Raw genomic sequence first — 23,345 nt, 5'->3', positions numbered from 1 at the left:
TTTTTTTTTTTTCTATACAATTAACACATTTTTTGTCTGTTTATAAGATATCATGAAAAGGACATTTAAAAAAAAAAAACAAAACAAAACAATCATTACACTATAAGCTCAAAAAATTATTGGAGCGTTTGAAATCAAAATGTCGAAGAAGTTTTAAAAAAAAAAACTGAAAGAAAAAAGTCGTATTATCTTTTTTTTTTTTTTTCTTTCCTTTTTGGATAACAGTTTGAAAAAGGTGTACGATGAAAATATCAAATAACAAATTTATCATTAATTATATTTTTTTCTCCACTGCATAAATATATTTATATATATATATATATATATATATATATATATATATATATATATAAAATAATTTACATTTTATCAACCAAGAATAAAATAGAAATAATCATTTAATGCGAATATACGTCTGTACAAATTTTTTGTATCGTCCGAACAAACTGATCTATCGGGTGAGTCATTTAAAAACGTAAAGGATAATTTATTATTCTTATGAAATATAATTTGTTCGATGAACGTAACTGAAGAAAAAAAAATAAACAGAAAATTATGTTACATTACATAAATATTAATATCACGTATCAATATTTCATGCGAATATTTAATTATCCAAAAATGAATGTTATCGTTAAATAATTACATAAAGTTTATTAAATCTAAAAAATATTAAATAGAAATTAAAAAGTCCAATAATTCTGCATGAAGCATTCAAAAATTGCGTTTATTGGTATAAGTAATAATTGATAAAAAGAAAAAAAAAGAAAAAAAGGTAGCAGAATAAAAGGAAAGACAATTAATAATAATCCATTTAAATGACATTATCCATAACCACAAACGATCATATTAAATTTTTCATTATCAAAATCATTGCAAGCTATACAATACCATAGCGATAGAAAATGACTTACGCATAAACTAGTAAAAAAGATTACGATTAGTATATTTCGATTAATTGTTATATCGTGATTATATATAATAAGAAAATATTTTACCGTTGCAAAAAGATCATGGGATACAACAATAGCACCCATTACCGATAAACTGCATGGCCTCATACTTCTCATTATTAAAAAGAGTAACAAATTTTGCGTCTTCAAAGATAACGAATAAAATGGAATTTGACAGCTGGAAAAAATTAATATCCGTCATATAACACATGTTTATTGTATTCGTTTAATAGAAAATCATTTCTGATTAATTTCTTAAGTTCATGCGATTTCTAACAAATATGACAAAGCTCAAATTATTTGAGCTTTCATTTACATTCTGTAATATTTATTTAATTATATATACATATATATATATATATATATGGAAATTGCATGAAATTATTGGACCATACTTGGTGAAATAAAAATACCTACAATATTGTAAATACGTTGGAGGTGTGATTTATTACATTTTGTCCGAGATAAAAGTAAACATATATTACGAAAAGAGATCCAATAATATATAAGAACTTTGTTAAACCTTCGGTTTTATTAAAACTTAGAGAAAGTAACTGAAATAACTAAAAACAAATATCTCGTCATTTCTCAATAAAAGGTGTATATAATTTAGAATTAATTATTATTATTTTTTTTTCTTATTTATACATGAATATATAATAATTATATATAATAATACTTACGTAAAAATAATCTATCAAAAAAAATATAAATCCGAATAATTCTTCGAGCAGATGAATTGTCTCGTAAAATAATTTCAATAAATCGATAAATCTTGAATGATATCATAAAGGGAAATATTATTATATTAATATCTGACAAGTTGTAAATTCTAAAAATAATAAATATATCAGTCTCGTAAGATAAGATACAAACTCGATTGCTTTATTATAGAATTTTATGATATCGATTATCCATTGTCTTTCCTCGATTAATTCACGACTAGTAATCGTATAATAAAAATTGTGTCGATTGTCTATAAATCTTTCAATTGCTTTCCACCTAAAATAAATAAATAAATAATTTGACGCAAAAAAAAAAAAAGAAATCGCAATAGGGAAAAATATTTTTTCTCTTGCTGTATACTTATAATCATGATTGATTTACTCACTTCACGATTGTAAGAAGTGCACATGCATGCTGTACAATTGCTATAAACATGGTATAGTTAGCAATTCCTACCGTGGCCGCGATTAATATAATTATATATTCAATTGTAAGCGCAAAGAAATAAAGCATACGATTTTTCATGAAATATTCAACACGAATTGGTAATATTAATTCCGTTTCATTTATAAAACCAAGAAAATATTGAAAAACACTTAACAATGATGGAAATATGAAAAATACGATATAAAAATAAAAGGAGACTGTAAGGGAAAAAGTGCAAATGCAAATTAATTAATAAATTTTTATAATACATTTCATTTATTCTTCATATATAATGTAATGAACTTACGTGCGATTACTATTGTACAAAGTCGACTAATTTCAGCGTATTTCTTAAGTATTATTAATTCTGGTTTGTCTGCAAGATTATCCCAATCGAATTTGATACGATAAAGAATTTTCTTCATCTGAAATTATTACGTAATTATGTTAAATTAATTATTATAACTTTGAAAAAATATGTCGTTTAGATAAAAAAAAAAAAAAAAAAAAAAAGAAAAAATCGGAGGGCAAAATTTGTTTTCTCGTAGAAACGAACAATTCTATAATTCAGCAATAAATTACAATAGCAAGATCCAAAGCATAATGTTGGCAATGATGTTTCCAATAATTTGGCGATTGACATTAATTTTCTTTCAGACATGAACAGAAAATAAATCTAAAGGAAACAATAAAAAAATATTATTTATATTTAATAAATAATACCTCATAATATTTAATATATTCTCTTTAGAATTTATTATATTCAAGAATAGTATAAAGAAAAGAGTTTATAGAAATCAATACAATGACAAATACCTGTTCAAATGATCCAAATAATAACATGAAATTAATGAAACAAATATAAATTACATTCTTAGATGACGTCTGATGTTGCCAAAATCCAATTAAACGAAAAAATCGACGATTGTAAATATAATACTCGTTGTCAATATAATCATCCTCCTTCGAAAGCATATTGCCGACTATTGAGGTCCTCCAACATTGATTATCTTCAACCCCACGTAAGCGTATCTTCATTAATATTTCTAATCGTCTCTCTTCAAGTGAATAATAAATAATTCAATTCGATTCGATGCCAAGAAATTTGCTTGAAATAAATAATAGAAAGTTCCCATAAATGTTTTCAATTTTCTTATGGCGTTCGTCTTTTGCAGTGTACGATATCATACAATTAAACACATGTATAACTTCCCACCTATCATCTCATTTTCTTATCCCTTTTTTACATCGCAAATTACTCCAACCCTTCTCCTGCAGGAGCATGCGCGTTGCGGATCCACCCCTTCGGAACGCCTCATTCGCACGCAGTTCACTTCTGTCCCTCGACCTTGACAGACCAATAGATTCCTTCATCGAAGTAAAGCTTAAGTACTTAATGCCATAACGGTATCATTTGCATGTTAACAAGTGGATAAGAAATGTTTGTTAAGTGTTAATATCTATCTGAATTAGTCGTCGTTTGTTTTAATAAATACAAATGTACAGGGCGAATCATTTGCCCCAGATTAATATTATTTTCTGTTAAATCCATGATATATTCAGGACACTAATTCGTATCAATTCAATTCTGGGAATTTTTGTGAAAACAGAATTGATATGAATTTAAATAATCATATTTTTATTTTATATATTTTTTTTTATTTTATGTATTTTCTCATTTATTATTATTATTATTATTATTATTAATATAATTGTTATTAATATGGTCCGTTTAAATTCTTCTATTATTTGTTGCAATCATTTTTCTCTCAGTTTAGAATTATCCATTCGAAAATATTTTCTTCATTTAGAGGTCTCAGATAATCATTATTCTTCAAAGGAAAGAAAAAAAAAAAAAGACCAGAAAAGAATAATACTAATTACATAGATCGAAAATACGAAATCTTTTTTCTACAATTAAAGAGCTAGTACTCATTATTACGAGTTAGTATTAGGTTGGAAACTATGAAACGGGCGTTGAATGAAAAGAAATAACTAAACAAAAAACCCCGTTTCATAGTTTCCAATCTAATACTTATATATTAGATTGGAAACTATGAAACGGGCGTTGAATGAAAATAAATAACTAAACAAAAACGCCCGTTTCATAATTTCCAACCTAATACTTAACTAAAAAATTAGCGTTATATTCTTATCATTTGAACTTTAATAAGTGTGATAATTAATGATCGTTCAATGATAAAAAATATCCGTTCGAACGTTCCTGCAAAAAATATATTGGGTGAGTCGCTTATACCATACCTGCTTTATTTTTTATTTTATCGAACAAATACTCAAGAGAATAATTCTTATAATCGTAATTATCTTGTTCCGGAATAGCTGTATCATAAGAGATCAGTAGTTAATTGTTCACCAAAATTTATCAAAGTTTATTTTAATAGGATACGTGTAATTACAATTATTACCATAATTTTTTTTTTTTTTATTAATTTTTACGAGCATCTCTCCCTTTTCGTCCAAAAACCACTGAAACATCTGTATCTCTTCGCTGATATTACATCACTCTCTTAACACCTTCATCTTCTTTATTTATTGGAATTGTAAATGATTTTATTCTTTTTATTTCAAGGTCATGCGCATCACGGACACAACCCTATTTATCGTCCCATTCCACCTAAGTTTACTTTCGTCTCTCGAATATCAAGAAAGTGACGTGGTACCTCGACGAATTTGAATTCATGTAAAGTAAGTAATATCGTTCAATGTTAATAAATGTCTCAAAACTATTTATTCCATTTTCTATCATATAAAAATGGCAAGTGTTATTTTTATTAATTTCATGTTTAACAAATATTCGTAACAATGTTAACAAATTATTATTTCAAGTAAGATAGAATAGTTCGAGAGAATTTTTTTTCTCTTCGACAACATTTCATTTCATTATTTTGAAGAGATTTCAAGAACACCGATATTTTCTTTTTTGTTTTCCTTTTTTTTTACGATATCTCAAGATTTTTTTTTTTTTTTTTTTTTTTTTTTTTTCTATACAATTAACACATTTTTTGTCTGTTTATAAGATATCATGAAAAGGACATTTAAAAAAAAAAAACAAAACAAAACAATCATTACACTATAAGCTCAAAAAATTATTGGAGCGTTTGAAATCAAAATGTCAAAGAAGTTTTAAAAAAAAAAAACCGAAAGAAAAAAGTCGTATTATCTTTTTTTTTTTTTTTCCTTTTTGGATAACAGTTTGAAAAAGGTGTACGATGAAAATATCAAATAACAAATTTATCATTAATTATATTTTTTTCTCCACTGCATAAATATATTTATATATATATATATATATATATATATATATATATATAAAAAATAATTTACATTTTATCAACCAAGAATAAAATAGAAATAATCATTTAATGCGAATATACGTCTGTACAAATTTTTTGTATCGTCCGAACAAACTGATCTATCGGGTGAGTCATTTAAAAACGTAAAGGATAATTTATTATTCTTATGAAATATAATTTGTTCGATGAACGTAACTGAAGAAAAAAAAATAAACAGAAAATTATGTTACATTACATAAATATTAATATCACGTATCAATATTTCATGCGAATATTTAATTATCCAAAAATGAATGTTATCGTTAAATAATTACATAAAGTTTATTAAATCTAAAAAATATTAAATAGAAATTAAAAAGTCCAATAATTCTGCATGAAGCATTCAAAAATTGCGTTTATTGGTATAAGTAATAATTGATAAAAAGAAAAAAAAAGAAAAAAAGGTAGCAGAATAAAAGGAAAGACAATTAATAATAATCCATTTAAATGACATTATCCATAACCACAAACGATCATATTAAATTTTTCATTATCAAAATCATTGCAAGCTATACAATACCATAGCGATAGAAAATGACTTACGCATAAACTAGTAAAAAAGATTACGATTAGTATATTTCGATTAATTGTTATATCGTGATTATATATAATAAGAAAATATTTTACCGTTGCAAAAAGATCATGGGATACAACAATAGCACCCATTACCGATAAACTGCATGGCCTCATACTTCTCATTATTAAAAAGAGTAACAAATTTTGCGTCTTCAAAGATAACGAATAAAATGGAATTTGACAGCTGGAAAAAATTAATATCCGTAATATAACACATGTTTATTGTATTCGTTTAATAGAAAATCATTTCTGATTAATTTCTTAAGTTCGTGCGATTTCTAACAAATATGACAAAGCTCAAATTATTTGAGCTTTCATTTACATTCTGTAATATTTATTTAATTATATATACATATATATATATATATATGGAAATTGCATGAAATTATTGGACCATACTTGGTGAAATAAAAATACCTACAATATTGTAAATACGTTGGAGGTGTGATTTATTACATTTTGTCCGAGATAAAAGTAAACATATATTACGAAAAGAGATCCAATAATATATAAGAACTTTGTTAAACCTTCGGTTTTATTAAAACTTAGAGAAAGTAACTGAAATAACTAAAAACAAATATCTCGTCATTTCTCAATAAAAGGTGTATATAATTTAGAATTAATTATTATTATTTTTTTTTCTTATTTATACATGAATATATAATAATTATATATAATAATACTTACGTAAAAATAATCTATCAAAAAAAATATAAATCCGAATAATTCTTGGAGCAGATGAATTGTCTCGTAAAATAATTTCAATAAATCGATAAATCTTGAATGATATCATAAAGGGAAATATTATTATATTAATATCTGACAAGTTGTAAATTCTAAAAATAATAAATATATCAGTCTCGTAAGATAAGATACAAACTCGATTGCTTTATTATAGAATTTTATGATATCGATTATCCATTGTCTTTCCTCGATTAATTCACGACTAGTAATCGTATAATAAAAATTGTGTCGATTGTCTATAAATCTTTCAATTGCTTTCCACCTAAAATAAATAAATAAATAATTTGACGCAAAAAAAAAAAAAGAAATCGCAATAGGGAAAAATATTTTTTCTCTTGCTGTATACTTATAATCATGATTGATTTACTCACTTCACGATTGTAAGAAGTGCACATGCATGCTGTACAATTGCTATAAACATGGTATAGTTAGCAATTCCTACCGTGGCCGCGATTAATATAATTATATACTCAATTGTAAGCGCAAAGAAATAAAGCATACGATTTTTCATGAAATATTCAACACGAATTGGTAATATTAATTCCGTTTCATTTATAAAACCAAGAAAATATTGAAAAACACTTAACAATGATGGAAATATGAAAAATACGATATAAAAATAAAAGGAGACTGTAAAGGAAAAAGTGCAAATGCAAATTAATTAATAAATTTTTATAATACATTCCATTTATTCTTCATATATAATGTAATCAACTTACGTGCGATTACTATTGTACAAAGTCGACTAATTTCAGCGTATTTCTTAAGTATTATTAATTCTGGTTTGTCTGCAAGATTATCCCAATCGAATTTGATACGATAAAGAATTTTCTTCATCTGAAATTATTACGTAATTATGTTAAATTAATTATTATAACTTTGAAAAAATATGTCGTTTAGAAAAAAAAAAAAAAAAAAAAAAAAAAAAAGAAAAAATCGGAGGGCAAAATTTGTTTTCTCGTAGAAACGAACAATTCTATAATTCAGCAATAAATTACAATAGCAAGATCCAAAGCATAATGTTGGCAATGATGTTTCCAATAATTTGGCGATTGACATTAATTTTCTTTCAGACATGAACAGAAAATAAATCTAAAGGAAACAATAAAAAAATATTATTTATATTTAATAAATAATACCTCATAATATTTAATATATTCTCTTTAGAATTTATTATATTCAAGAATAGTATAAAGAAAAAAGTTCATAGAAATCAATACAATGACAAATACCTGTTCAAATGATCCAAATAATAACATGAAATTAATGAAACAAATATAAATTACATTCTTAGATGACGTCTGATGTTGCCAAAATCCAATTAAACGAAAAAATCGACGATTGTAAATATAATACTCGTTGTCAATATAATCATCCTCCTTCGAAAGCATATTGCCGACTATTGAGGTCCTCCAACATTGATTATCTTCAACCCCACGTAAGCGTATCTTCATTAATATTTCTAATCGTCTCTCTTGAAGTGAATAATAAATAATTCAATTCGATTCGATGCCAAGAAATTTGCTTGAAATAAATAATAGAAAGTTCCCATAAATGTTTTCAATTTTCTTATGGCGTTCGTCTTTTGCAGTGTACGATATCATACAATTAAACACATGTATAACTTCCCACCTATCATCTCATTTTCTTATCCCTTTTTTACATCGCAAATTACTCCAACCCTTCTCCTGCAGGAGCATGCGCGTTGCGGATCCACCCCTTCGGAACGCCTCATTCGCACGCAGTTCACTTCTGTCCCTCGACCTTGACAGACCAATAGATTCCTTCATCGAAGTAAAGCTTAAGTACTTAATGCCATAACGGTATCATTTGCATGTTAACAAGTGGATAAGAAATGTTTGTTAAGTGTTAATATCTATCTGAATTAGTTGTCGTTTGTTTTAATAAATACAAATGTACAGGGTGAATCATTTGCCCCAGATTAATATTATTCTCTGTTAAATCCATGATATATTCAGGACACTAATTCGTATCAATTCAATTCTGGGAATTTTTGTGAAAACAGAATTGATATGAATTTAAATAATCATATTTTTATTTTATATATTTTTTTTTTATTTTATTTATTTTCTCATTTATTATTATTATTATTATTATTATTAATATAATTGTTATTAATATGCTCCGTTTAAATTCTTCTATTATTTGTTGCAATCATTTTTCTCTCAGTTTAGAATTATTCATACGAAAATATTTTCTTCATTTAGAGATTTCAGATAATCATTATTCTTCAAAGAAAAGAAAAAAAAAAAAAAAGAAAAGAAAAGAAAAGAAAAGATAAATATTATTTATATAGATCGAAAATATGAAACATTTTTTCTACAATTAAAAAATTTAATTATCCTAAAATAAATGTTATCGTAAAAGAATTACATAAAGTTTATTAAATCTAAGAGATATTAAATAGCCATTAAGAAGTACAATATTTCTATACAAAGCATTAAAAAATTGCCTTTACTCGTTTAATTAATAATAATCCATTTAAATGACATTATCCATAACCATAAACGATCATATTATATCTTTCATTATCAAAATCATTGCAAGCTATATAATACCATAGCAAAAGAAAATGATTTCCGCATTAACTAGTAAGGAAGATTACGATTAGTATATTGCGTTTAATTGTTACATCGTGTTTGTATATAATAAAAAAATATTTTACCGTAGCAAACAGATCATTGGATACAACAATAGCACCCATCACCGATAAATTGCATGGCCTCATGCTTCTCATTATCAAAAAGAGTAACAAATTTTGCGTCTTCAAAGATAACGAATAAAATGGAATTTGACAACTGAAAAAAATTAATATCGATCATATAACACATGTTTATTGTATTCGTTTAATAGAAAATAATTTTTGATTAATTTCTTAAGTTCGTGTGATTTCTGACAAATATGACAAAGCTCAAATTATTTGAGCTTTCATTTATATTCTATAATATTTATTTAATTATATATACATATACATATATATATATATATATTTAATATGAAGTGGAAATCGCATGAAATTATTGGATCATACTTGGTGAAATAAAAATACCTACAATATTGTAAATACGTTGGAGGTGTGATTTATTACATTTTGTCCGAGAAAAAAGTAAACATATATTACGAAAAAAGATGAAATAACATAGAAGAGTTTTGTTAATCCTTCGGTCTTACTAGGAGTTAGAGAAATGATCTGAAATAACTAAAAACAAATTTCTTGACTTTTCTCGATAAGGGATATATAATTTTTATATTCAATTCTCTTTTTGATACTTATATATAATAATAAAATATTTACGTAAAAATAATCTAGCAGAATATATGTAAATCCAAACAATTCTTCGAACAGATGAATTCCTTCGTAAAATGATTTCATTAAATCAATAAATCTTGAATGATATCAAAAAGAGAAATATTATAATATTAGTATTTGGAAATTCGTAAACATTAAAAATAATAAAAACGTGAGTCTCGTAATAAGAGATACATACTCGATCGCGTTATTATAAAAATTTATGATATAGATTATCCATTCCCTTTCATCGGTTTTTACACTTTTATTATTCGAATAATAGAAACTTTGTTGATTGTTTACAAATCTTTCAATTACTCTCCATCTAAAATAAATAAATAATAAACTCCAAAAAACAATAATAGTGAAAATAATTTTTCTTGTGCAGCATGCGTATATCGTTGCAATTGATTTACTTACTGAATGATGGTAAAAAGTGCACAAGCATGCTGTACAATTGCTACAAACATGGAATAGTTAGCAATTCCTACCGTGGCAGCGATTAATATAATTATGTATTCAATTGTAAGTGCAATGAAATAAAGCATACGATTTTTCATGAAATAGTCAGCACGAATTGGTAATAATAATTCAGTTTCATTTATAAAACCAAGATCGTATCGAAACACACTTAACAATGATGGAAATATCAAAAATACAATATAAAGATAAATGGAGACTGTAAGGGAAAAAGCACAATTTAAAAGTAATTGATAAATATTTATAACACATTCTGGTATACCGAATAAATTGTATTCATTTACTTGCGATTATTATTGTACAAAGTCTACTAATTTCAGCATATTTCTTCAGTATCATTAGTTCTGGTTTGTTTGCTAGGTCATCCCAATCGAATTTCATACGATAAAGTATTTTCTTCATCTGAAATTATTACAGAGTTATGTTAAATTAATTATTATTACGATAGAAACATATGTCATTTTGAGTAAAAAAACAAAAAATAAGAGAAAAAATAGGTTTTCACGTAGAACGGACAATTCTTTCCTTCAACAATAGATTGCAATAGCAAGATGTAAAGCATAATGTAGGCAAGGACGTTTCCAGTAATTTGGCGATCAATATTAATTTTTTTTCAGAGATGAAGAGAAAATAAATCTAAAAGAAGAAATGAAAAATAATATTTATACTTATATAATTATATGTCAAAGTATTGAATCCATTCTCTGAATTATTCATTATATTCAAAAATTGCACAAATGTATTGTACATAAATTAATTCAACTATGGTTACCTGTGCGAATAATGCAAAAGCTAGCATGACATTAATGAAACAAATATGAATTATGTTCTTAAATGATGTCTTTTGGCATAATCCAATTAAATGAAAAAATTTACGATTCATAGTGTAATACTCGTTGTCAATATAATCTTCCTCCTTCGAAAGCATAATGACGTCTGCTGGGGTCGTTCAACATCGATTGTTTTCAACCCCACGCAGGCGTACCTTTATTAATTATTCTAATCATCCCTTTTCCAGTGAACATTTAATAATTCAATTCGATTCAAGGCCGAGAAATTTGCTTGAAATAAAAAATAGCATAATCCCGTAAAATGATTCCGTGGTTCTTATGGCTTTCTTTTTTTAACCGTTCAATACTATAAAATTTAACATATGTTTCTCTTCCTAGCTATCATGTCATTTTCTTACCCTTTCTCTGCATTGTAAATTACTTCAACCCTTCTGCCGCAGGAGCATGCGCGTTGCGAATCCAACACTTCGGACCGCCTCATTCTCACGCAGTTCACTTTTGTCGCTTGACATTGACGGACGTATCGTACACTTCGATAAAATAAAGTTTAAGTATTTCACGCGTTGACGTTATAGTGTTATCATTTGTATGTCAACTATTGGATAACAAATGTTCGTTAAATGTTAATATCTATTTAAACGAGTCTTCGTATGTTCATATATACAAATGTCACTTAAATCAGATCAACATTATTATTCTATTAATCGAGAAAATGTTTAGAACAATAATTCTTATCAATTCAATTTTTGGAATTTTTTGGAAACAGAAAAGATTGACTTGAATTTTTCAGGTATTCAAATCATATTATAAAAGAACACAGATAATAATAATTATTCCATGTACTTTACTTCCCTCATACATAATATATACATACATTTCTATACGCACATACAGGATGTATGTCAATAAACAGATGGACAATTAAACTCGTTGCAATTGGTTGCATTGTCAGGCAAGTTTATTAACAAGAATTTTCGAAGATCTAATTCAATCTGTATATCAATACGATTTTGTTACTCACGTTTTCCTCAAGTTACGAAGCTTAACATACATTTTTTAGCTTGTAATGAATGCTTGTAATTTCATTTTTCTTTTTTTGCATATTTTTATAACAACAATAATATTCAATCCATTTAATATCTGGGAAATGTTTACGAACATTTATTATAATTATTATTATTATTATTATTATTATTATTATTATTATTATATTCTATTTAAATTCGTCAATTTTTTTCTTCCATTGTTTTTCCTTTTTTAGCCGTTCGATACTATAAAAATTAACATATAAAAATTAATTTTTCGAACCTGTATTATTTATCAAGAAGGCACAGACGTTCGATATTCATGAAAAAAAGAAATACTGAAAATACAAATTAAAATGTGGAATAAATTTTCCATTGTAGAAATTAATTTCTTATAATTACAAACTGCTAATAACAAAGAAACAATTATATAATACTTTATTAACATAATGCATTCTATAATCCAATAAAATAACCAAATACCATATATTATCCTCTTCGTTTAAATTCATTGCAAATTGAACAATACCATAGCGAAAGAAAATGACTGTGTCATTGACTGTTATAAAAGGATTCAATAATTAGAAGATGTTAAAGAACAATATATATTTTTAATAAGTAGTTTTACCGTTGCAAACGTATCATGGGATACCACTATCGTACCAATCACCGATAAACTGCACTGTCTCATGCTTTTCATTATCAAAAAGGGTAACAATTTTTGTGTTTTCAATGATAAAGAATAAAATGGAATTTCGCAACTGTAAAAATTAATATCACTAATATAAAATATATCTATATATTCGTGGCAACTGATTGGTCGAGTAATAGAAAATAATTTTTAGATTGATCCTTAAGTTCGTACGGTTTCAACATATATGAAAAAATATGTCAAATTTATCTTTTTCGTCAAATAATTAGAGAATTAATTTAATTCGCATCATGCGCTCTTTGCAGTTTAAATGGTGCATTGAAATAAGTCGGAAAAAAAATTATATTTGTGCTGTTTCAATCTAATGATTTAATGATTATGGGCCATAATAAACGAGCTATCTAATAAAATATATTTGATATGTAATGGAAACAGTAAGAACTTATTGGACACCACTTGGCAATACAGAAATATCTACAATATTATAAATACGTTAACGTTGTGGTCTATTAGTTGTTGTGAAAGGTAGGAGTAAACAAATATTACGAATAAAGAACCAATAATGTATAGAAGCTTGGCAATTACATCGGTCCAATTAAGGGTCCAAGTAAATATCTGAAATAACTAAGAAAAAAATTCTCGACACTTTTTGATACGGATTCTATAATTAATAATTAAATTTCTTTTTAATATACATAAACATTACTTACGTAAAAATAATCAATCAGTATAAATATGAACCACAATAATTCTTCGAAAAGATGAATGAATTCGTAAAAAGATTTTAATAAATCGACAAATCTTCAAAAAAAATCAGAAAAGTAATTCTGTATTATCAATATTTAATCAATTGTAAATTTTGTAAACAATAAATACGTGATCACGTAAAATCAGATACAAACTCGATCGCGTGTTTATAGAATTTTATGACAACAACAATCCATTCCGTTTCATTTAATAATTCACTTTCACCATTGCAATAATAAGACTTAGGTGGACTTCTTTCAAATCTTTCTTTTACCCTCCATCTAAAATAAATCATCGATGATAAACCGCAAGAAAAAAACGGTAATAGTGAAAATATTTTTCCTCTTTGAATATATTTATATCGTCATAATTGATTTACATACTGAACGATGGTAAAAAGTGCACAAGCATGCTGTATTATTGCAATAAACATGGAATAATTAGCAATTCCTTTTGTGCACACGATTGATATAGTTACGTATTCGGTTGTAAGCCCGATATAATAAAGCATTCGGTTTTTCATGATATAATCAATATGAATTGGCAATATTAATTCAGTTTCTCCTATAGAACCAATGACGTAACGAAACCGACTTAACAATGATGGAAATATAAAAAATACAATATAAAGAGAAAAGGAGACTGTAAGGAAAAAAAAACAGTAATTAAAATTAATTAATAAATTTTTTCTAACACATTCTGATACTCCGTATATAATGTTAACCACTTACTTGCGATTGTTATTGTACAAAGTCTACTAATTTCAGCATATTTCTTTAGAATCACTAGTTCTGGTTTGTTCGCTAATTCATCCCAATCGAATTTCATACGATAAAGTATTTTCTTCATCTGAAATTAGTACATTATAGTGTTAAACGATAAGAGCATGAGTCATTAAAAATAAACAAAGATGTAATTAATTTCAATTCACTACGGACAATATTATTATTGAACAATATGTTATAGTAACAGAAACCAAAGGATAATGTAGGCAAGATTGTTTCCAATAATTTGGCAATTAACATTAATTTTCTTTCAGACGTGAAGAGAAAATAAATCTAAAGGAAGAAATGAAAAATAATATTTATAATTGATAAATATTGTATGATAGTGTTAAATATATTCATTCCATAATTTACTATATTTAAGAATTTTATAAATATATTGTAAACAAATCAATTGAATGACAAATACCTGTTCCAATAATGCAAAAACTAGGATGAAATTAATTACACAAATATAAATTTTATTCTTAAACGACTTCCGTTGGCATAATCCTATTAGACGAAAAAATCGACGATTGTAAGTATAATACTCGTTGTCGATATAAACTTCCTCCTTCGAAAACATATTGACGTCTGCTATAGCTCTCCAAAATCGATTCAGTTCAACCCCACGCAAAAGTACATTTATTAATTATTCTAATCATTCCTCTTCAAGGGAATATTTAATAATTCAAGTCGATACGATAATTAGAAATTTTCTTGAAATAAAAAATAGAAAATTACCATAAAATATTTTGATAGTTCTTATAGCATTCTTCCTTCAGTCGTTCAATACCATACAATTTAACACATGTATCTCTAACCAGCTATTATGTCAATTTTCATATCCCTTCTTTGCATTATAAAGTACTCCAACTCCTCTTCCATAGGAGCATGCGCGTTGCGAACCAACCCCTCTGATCCGGCTCATTCTGACGTAGTTTAATTTCATCGCTCGAACACGACGGACGCGTCGTCCGCTTCAACGGAATTAAATTTGATTTAATACTTCTTATCATTTACACATTGACAGATTGTTTCGAATATGTACGATCTTAGTTAACATTAATCGATCGTTTCTAAATAAGTGCGAGTGAATGTACGGGGTGAGTCAATTAAAAAAATCTAGCAAATTAAATATGTTCGATAGTTTTGAATCTATGAAAGAAAAATAAATACGGTCGAAGTTACATCATATTATGAAATATTAATTACAATTTAATTGTTACGTCCTACGTAAAAAACGTTTACATCTTTATACACTCATGTTCAATAATTTTTTTCATTGTAATTTAAAATATTTTAAATATATATTTAAATATTTTAAAAAAAAGAAACCACGCTCCTGCGATTGGCTAATGATAAAAGATATTAAATAGTGGAGCAAAAATGTCATATGGTAATATACAAATAGCATTTATTCATATAACAACAACAAATTCCAAATATTATAAATTCCAAATATGTATTCGTATGATCGCAATACATTGTAATCATCAATAATATCATATCTGTTCCTATTAAATTCATTGCAGATTATACAATACCATAGCGAAAGAAAATAACTTACTGATACCCTAGAAAGAAAGATTTCGATTAGTATATGACATTTAGTTCATGTCATAGCTATATAATGATTCAGAAAATATTTTACTTTTGCGAATAATTCATGGGATATAAACACTGCGCCCATCAGGGATATACCGCAAAGCCTCATGCTATACATTGTCAAGAAAAGTAACAATTTCTGGTTTCTCAAAGATAACGAATAAAACGGAAATTGGCAACTGTAAAAATTAATATCGCATATATATAAAATATCTACATATTCGGGAAAATAAATCGGCCAGATTATTGACAATAATTTTTTATCGATCCTTATGATCGTGCGGTCTCGATCAATAATGAAAAAATTCAGATTTATCATCTTAGCCCAATGAAAAGTTAAAATTAGAGATTTTGTTCAATTCATGATCTTTGTAGGTACAGACGATGGACCGGAATCTGTCGGAAAAATATTGTATTTATTCTGTCACCTTTTCATAATATAATGCAACAAAGTCAACGAGTTATCTATTATACGTATATTCAAGATGAAATTGAAACCACACGAAATTATTGGACCAGTCATAACGTAATAGCAATACTTACAATATTAAAAATATGTTAGCATTGTGATCCATTAAATTTTGAGCGACGTAAGTATAAATGTATATTACAAACATAGAACAAACTATAAACAGGAGCTTCTCAATTCCTTCGATTCGGTTAAGGCTAAAAGACAATACCTGAAATAACTGAAAACAAATTTCTCGATAATTCACGTTACGGAGTATATTTTTCAAAATTAAATTTCTTTTAAATATCTACGAATATGTATATACCTTTCTACTTACGTAAATATAATCTACAAGGACAAATGTAAACGACAATAATGCTGCGATTATTTGAACGGATTCGTAAAAAGATTTTAATAAATCGACAAACCTTGATAGAAATCAAAAATGAATATCTGTATTATTAACATTTAATATATTGTTAATTTTATAAATAGTGAACCCGTACGTTCGTAAAATGGAATACAAACTCGATCGCGCTTTTATAGAATTTTATGAGATCGACTATCCATTCGTTTTCCTCGTCCAATTCACTTTCAACCTTGACATAATAAGAATTATGTGGAAGTTTTTCGTATCTATGTTTAACCTTCCATCTAAAATAAATACATAATAAGATGTAATAATACGTAATAGTGAAAAGATTTTTTTCTTGCAGTATACTTACATCGCCATGATTGATTTACTTACTGGACAATGGAGAAAAGTGCACATGCATGTTGTACAACTGCTATAAACATGGAATAGTTAGCAATTCCTACCGTGCACGTGACTAAAATAATTACGTATTCGATTATAAGTCCGATATAATAAAGCATTAGGTTTTTCAAGAAATAGTCAGCACGAATTGGTAATATTAATTCCGTTTCACTTATATCACCAAAAACATACCGAAACACACTTAACAATGATGGAAATATCAAAAATACTACATAAATATAAAAGCAGACTGTAAGGGAAAAAGCACAAATGAAAATAAATTATTAAATTTCTAGAGCACATTTATATTTTCCGTATATATAATACATTCACTCACCTGTCATTATTATTGTACAAATTCTACTAATTTCAGCATATTTCTTCACTATCATTAGTTCGGATTCGTCTGCTAGGTCATCCCAATCGGACTTAATACGATAAAGAATTTTCTTCATCTGAAATTATTAGGTAGTTATGTTAAATTAATTATCATAATGTTGCAAACATGTATCGTTTAGAGTAAAAAAAAAAAAAGTAAAGAAAATAAGAGGAAAATTTTGTATTAACGCAGAACGGACAATTCTATCATTCAATAATAGATTGCAATAGCAACAGCTGAAGCATAATGTAGGCAAAACCGTTTCCAGTAATTTGGCGATTGACATTAAATTTCTTTCTGACGTGAACAAAAGTTGTATCTAATAGAACAAATATAAAATATTATTAATACTTAATACATAAATATGTCATATTATTGAATATATTCACCCCATAGTTTACTATCCTCAAATGTATAAATGAATGAAACATTAATCAATTCAACGATGTTTACCTGCCCGATTGATGCAAATGTTAGTATTAAATTAATGAAATAAATATAAACTATGTTCTTAGACGACGTCTGACCTTGCCACAATCCAATTAAACGAAAAAATTTACGATTCATAGTGTAATACTCGTTGTCAATATAATCTTCCTCCTTCGAAAGCATAATGACGTCTGCTGCGGTCGTTCAACATCGATTGTCTTCAACCCCACGCAGGCGTACCTTTATTAATTATTCTAATCATCCCTTTTCCAGTGAACATTTAATAATTCAATTCGATTCAAGGCCGAGAAATTTGCTTGAAATAAAAAATAGCATATTCCCGTAAAATGATTCCGTAGTTCTTATGGCTTTCTTTTTTTAGCCGTTCGATACTATAAAATTTAACATATGTTTCTCTTCCTAGCTATCATGTCATTTTCTTACCCTTTCTCTTCATTGTAAATTACTTCAACCCTTCTGCCGCAGGAGCATGCGCGTTGCGAATCCACCACTTCGGACCGCCTCATACTCACGCAGTTCACTTTTGTCGCTCGACATTGACGGACGTATCGTACACTTCGATAAAATAAAGTTTAAGTATTTCACGCGTTGACGTTATAGTGTTATCATTTGTATGTCAACTATTGGATAACAAATGTTTGTTAAATGTTAATATCTATTTAAACGAGTCTTCGTATGTTCATATATACAAATGTCACTTAAATCAGATCAACATTATTATTCTATTAATCGAGAAAATGTTTAGAACAATAATTCTTATCAATTCAATTTTTGGAATTTTTTGGAAACAGAAAAGATTGACTTGAAGTTTTCAGGTATTCAAATCATATTATAAAAGAACACAGATAATAATAATTATTCCATGTACTTTATTTCTCTCATACATAATATATACATACATGTGTATACGCACATACAGAATGTATGTCAGTAAACAGATGGTCAATTAAATTCATTGCAATTGGCTGTACTGTCAAGAAAGTTTATTAACAAAAATTTTCAAAACTCTGATTCAACCTGTATTTCAATACGATTTAAGTTACTCACGTTTTCCTCAAGTTACGAAGCTTAAAATACCTTTTTTAGCTTGTAATTGATCCTTGTTATCTCTTTATTTTCTTTTGTATATTTTTATAACAATACTAATATTCAATTCATATCATATATGAGAAATGCTCACCGAAATTTCTTATTATTATTATCATTATTATTATTATTATATACTGTTTAAATTCGTCACTTTTTTCTGTCATAATTTTTTTTTTTAATAAAAATAATGGCAGAAGAAACGTCCATTTATTATTGTCAAGACACAGAAGTTCGACATTCACAAACAAAAAATACTAAAAATACAAATTGGAATGTGGAATCAATTTTCTATTATAGAATTTAATTTTCAGCTGTTACCAAAAGAACAATTATATTTCACTACTACAACGCATTCTATAACGCAATACAATGACCGAATGTTATATAAAATTATCTTCGATTGTATTCATTGCAGATTAAACAATACCGCAGCGAAAGAAAATGACTTCTTTATTGACTGTTAAAAAAAAGTTTCAATTATTAGAAAATGTTAAAAAGTCATATCTATTTTTAATAAATATTTTACCGTCGCCAATAGATCATGGGATACCACTATCGCACTCGTCAGCGATAAACTGCACTGTCTCATGCTTTTCATTATCAAAAGGGGTAACAATTTTTGTGTTTTCAATGATAACGAATAAAACGGAATTTCGCAGCTGTAAAAATTAATATCACTAATATAAAACATATCTACATATTCGTGGCAACTGATTGGTCGAATAATAGAAAATAATTTTTTGATTGATCCTTAAGTTCGTACGGTTTCAACAAATATGAAAAAATATGTCAAATTTATCTTTTTCGCCAAATAATTAGAGAATTAATTCAATTCGCATCATGCGCTCTTTTGAGTTTAAATGGTGCATTAAAAAAAGGCGGAAAAAAAATTATATTTGTGCTGTTTCAATCTAATGATTTAATGGGCCATAATAAACGAGCTATCTAATAAAATATATTTGATATGTAATAGAAACAGTAAGAACTTATTGGACACCACTTGGCAATACAGAAATACCTACAATATTATAGATACATTAACGTTGTGGTCTATCAATTGTTGTGAAAGGTAGGAGTAAACGAATATTACGAATAAAGAACCAATAATGTATAGAAGCTTTGATATTATATCGGTCCAATTAAGAGTCCAAGTAAATATCTGAAATAGCTAAGAAAAAATTTCTCGACACTTTTTGATACGGATTCTATAATTAAAAAATTAAATTTCTTTTTAATATTCCTAAACATTACTTACGTAAAAATAATCAACCAGTATAAATATAAACCACAATAATTCTTCGAAAAGATGAATGAGTTCGTAAAAAGATTTTAATAAATCGACAAATCTTGAAAGAAATCAGGAAAGAAATTCTGTATTATCAATATTTAATCATTTGTTAATTTTGGAAACAATAAACACGTGGTCACGTAAAATCAGATACAAACTCGATCGCGTGTTTATAGAATTCTATGACAGTAACTATCCATTCCTTTTCCTTTAATAATTCACTTTCAACATTGACATAATAAGAATTATGTGAACGTTTTTCGAATCTTTGTTTAACCCTCCATCTAAAATAAATCAATAATAAACTGCAAATAATCATAATTAAATAAAGAAAATATTTTTAATAAATAAATAGTGAAAATATTTTTTCCTCTTTGAATATATTTATATCGTCATGATTGATTTACTTACTGAACGATGGAAAAAAGTGCACAAGCATGCTGTATAACTGCTATAAACATGGAATAATTAGCAATCCCTACAGTGCACGCTATTAATATAATTATGTATTCGAGTGTAAGCGTAGTGAAGTAAATCATTAAGTTTTTCAGGAAGTAATCAGCATGAATTGGTAATAATAATTCCGTTTCACTTATAATACCAAAAACGTATTGAAACACAGTTAAAAATGATGGAAATATTAAAAATGTAATATAAAGATAAAACCAGACTGTAAGGGATAATGGACAAATGAAAATTTGTTAATAAATTTCTATAAAAGATTTCTATATTCCAAATTATAATTATATGCACTCACTTGCTATTATTATAGTACAAAGTCTACTAATTTCAGCATACTTCTTCAATATCAAGATTTCTGATTTGTTTGTAAGGACATCCCAGTCGTACTTAATACGACAAAGTATTTTCTTCATCTGAAATTTATACATAGTACGATTTAAAATTTATTATCATAAATATAAGAAATATGATTATTGTGGGAGAGAAAAAAAAAAAGTTAATATAATTATTTGTCAAATATTACGGACAATTTTTTTATTCAATAATATATTATAATAACAGGATGCGAGGCATAAAGTAGGTAAGACCGTTTCCAATAATTTAGCGATAGATGATAATTTTCTTTCAGACATGAAAAGAAAATAAATCTAAAGGGGAAAAAAAAAAAAAAAATGAAAAATATTATTTATACATAATAAACAATATGCCATAGTATTTAAATCCATTCTCTCCATAATTTATTATATTTATGTATCGTATAAAAGAAATGTATAGAAATAAATTCAATGACGAATACCTGTTCGAATGATCCTAATAATAGGATAAAATTAATGAAAAAAATATAAATTTTATTCTTATATGACGTCTGACGTTGCCAAAATCCAATTAAACGAAAAAATCGACGATTGTAAGTATAATACTCGTTGTCAATATAATCATCCTCCTTCGAAAGCATATTGCCGACTATTTAGATCCTCCAACATTGATTATCTTCAACCCCACGCAAGCGTATCTTCATTAATTATTCTAATCATCCCACTTCAAGTGAATACTAAATAATTCAATTCGATTAGACGATCAGAAATTTTCTTCAAATATAAAATAGAAAATTCTCGTAAAATATTTCCATAGTTTTTATAGCTTTCTCCCCTTGTTTTTCTTTTTTTTTGCCGTTTCAATTTCATCCAATTTAACACATGTATTTTTTCCCACCAATCATTTCATTTTTTCACTCCTTTCTTTGCGTACTCCAATACCTCAACCCTTCTTCTGCAGGAGCATGCGCATTGCGAATCCACCCCTTTGGATCGCCTCATTCTCGTGCAGTTTACTTTCGTCGTTCGACCTTGACGGAGATATCGTACACTTCAATAAACTATAGTTTAAGTACTTCATGATTAAGTTAAGATTATTTTCTTAGAATTTGCACGTTAAAAAGCATATAAGAAATATTCCGTCAATGTGAATAACTATTTAAACGAATGTTCGTTTATTTATACGAACAAATGTAAAGGGTAAGTCTCTTAATTCAGGCCAACTTTATTTTTCGAGTTTAATCGAAAAAAAGAAAAAAGAATGATCAAGACCACGCTTTTTATTATTTCTAATGTTTTTCTTTCTTTTTCTTTTTCTTTTTTTTTTTTTTTTTTTTTTTTATCGTTTCTAATTCTGAAATAAATATGTCATAAGAGAATCGAAGTTATCGTTGTGAACAATTTTTCAAAATTTTATTTTAAACAATTACAGACAATCATAATTATTCTCTTGTATAATCATTTCTATATACATATATATATATATATATATATATATATATATATATATATATATATACGTACATACAGGGTGTCCATTAGTAAATAGATCGTAATGAATATAGGATGCAATTGATTGAATTATCACGAGAGTTTCTTAAATATTTTTCAAATTTTAATTCAAGGAACATTTAAATACTTTTTTGTAACTCGTGAATTCTTCGCGTTACGAAGATTAGTATGCATTTTTAAAGTCGATTCTTGTAATTCCATATTTTTTCTTCTCTTTTTTTTTCCTTTTTTTTTGGGGGGGGGGGGGAGGGATACTTTTTTTTATAATCACATTCAATGCACATCAAATCCGAGAAACGTTTATCTATTTATTATTATTATGATTATTGTAATTATAATATTCTGTGTTTGAATTCGTTGATTTTTTGCTGCTGTAATTTCTCTTTTTAATTCAAATTAATTATTCTCAAAAATATTTCCTTCATTGGCTAACTAAAGACGTTCGATATTCTCAAAAGAAAAAAAAAATAAAAAAAAAAAAACAGAAA

At 26.6% G+C, this 23,345-nt stretch overlaps 5 protein-coding genes and 1 long non-coding RNA gene across 7 annotated transcripts; all 6 read right to left on the bottom strand.

Moving 5' to 3' along the window:
* Positions 1-1,667: 1,667 nt before the first annotated feature.
* Positions 1,668-3,551, bottom strand: LOC124957382. The gene is made up of 6 exons (XM_047514378.1): positions 3,322-3,551; positions 2,922-3,213; positions 2,662-2,781; positions 2,413-2,530; positions 1,830-1,955; positions 1,668-1,727 (listed from the first exon to the last, which is right to left on the bottom strand). The coding sequence occupies exons 2-5, from the start codon at positions 3,141-3,143 to the stop codon at positions 1,930-1,932; spliced, it is 486 nt and encodes a 161-aa protein (XP_047370334.1). The 5' UTR covers positions 3,144-3,213; positions 3,322-3,551; the 3' UTR covers positions 1,668-1,727; positions 1,830-1,929.
* Positions 3,552-5,789: 2,238 nt separating this feature from the next.
* On the bottom strand, positions 5,790-8,177 carry LOC124957381. 2 transcript variants are annotated; one of them, XM_047514376.1, is made up of 6 exons: positions 7,150-7,218; positions 6,915-7,040; positions 6,722-6,812; positions 6,456-6,601; positions 6,086-6,218; positions 5,790-6,008 (listed from the first exon to the last, which is right to left on the bottom strand). In XM_047514376.1, the coding sequence occupies exons 1-6, from the start codon at positions 7,197-7,199 to the stop codon at positions 5,958-5,960; spliced, it is 597 nt and encodes a 198-aa protein (XP_047370332.1). In that variant the 5' UTR covers positions 7,200-7,218; the 3' UTR covers positions 5,790-5,957. The 2 variants fall into 2 exon arrangements, with proteins under 2 accessions (XP_047370332.1, XP_047370333.1); XM_047514377.1 differs by lacking the exons at positions 5,790-6,008; positions 6,086-6,218; positions 6,456-6,601; positions 6,722-6,812; positions 7,150-7,218 and adding exons at positions 7,498-7,615; positions 7,751-7,870; positions 8,011-8,177 and having other exon boundaries at positions 6,953-7,040.
* A 1,794-nt stretch (positions 8,178-9,971) lies between these two features.
* LOC124957385 lies at positions 9,972-10,334 on the bottom strand. Its single transcript, XR_007103511.1, has 3 exons — positions 10,288-10,334; positions 10,095-10,185; positions 9,972-9,998 (listed from the first exon to the last, which is right to left on the bottom strand). It is a non-coding gene; the product is annotated as an uncharacterized LOC124957385 (long non-coding RNA).
* A 170-nt stretch (positions 10,335-10,504) lies between these two features.
* Positions 10,505-11,496, bottom strand: LOC124957212. Its single transcript, XM_047514049.1, has 4 exons — positions 11,341-11,496; positions 11,085-11,204; positions 10,853-10,970; positions 10,505-10,767 (listed from the first exon to the last, which is right to left on the bottom strand). Exons 1-4 carry the CDS (start codon positions 11,494-11,496, stop codon positions 10,505-10,507), a joined length of 657 nt encoding a protein of 218 aa, XP_047370005.1.
* Positions 11,497-13,437: 1,941 nt separating this feature from the next.
* Positions 13,438-18,354, bottom strand: LOC124957211. The gene is made up of 13 exons (XM_047514048.1): positions 18,196-18,354; positions 17,942-18,061; positions 17,701-17,818; positions 17,355-17,613; positions 17,135-17,260; positions 16,944-17,034; positions 16,699-16,844; positions 16,202-16,334; positions 14,478-14,632; positions 14,167-14,376; positions 13,939-14,064; positions 13,622-13,660; positions 13,438-13,510 (listed from the first exon to the last, which is right to left on the bottom strand). The coding sequence occupies exons 1-13, from the start codon at positions 18,352-18,354 to the stop codon at positions 13,438-13,440; spliced, it is 1,755 nt and encodes a 584-aa protein (XP_047370004.1).
* A 1,272-nt stretch (positions 18,355-19,626) lies between these two features.
* On the bottom strand, positions 19,627-21,961 carry LOC124957379. Its single transcript, XM_047514375.1, has 8 exons — positions 21,828-21,961; positions 21,327-21,444; positions 20,981-21,239; positions 20,728-20,853; positions 20,537-20,627; positions 20,304-20,449; positions 19,808-19,940; positions 19,627-19,738 (listed from the first exon to the last, which is right to left on the bottom strand). The coding sequence occupies exons 2-8, from the start codon at positions 21,442-21,444 to the stop codon at positions 19,688-19,690; spliced, it is 924 nt and encodes a 307-aa protein (XP_047370331.1). The 5' UTR covers positions 21,828-21,961; the 3' UTR covers positions 19,627-19,687.
* Positions 21,962-23,345: the final 1,384 nt, after the last annotated feature.

This window comes from Vespa velutina, chromosome 25 (genome assembly GCF_912470025.1).
Source record: "Vespa velutina chromosome 25, iVesVel2.1, whole genome shotgun sequence".
NCBI lineage: Eukaryota > Metazoa > Arthropoda > Insecta > Hymenoptera > Vespidae > Vespa > Vespa velutina.
This window is presented reverse-complemented; position numbering and strand designations above follow the sequence as displayed.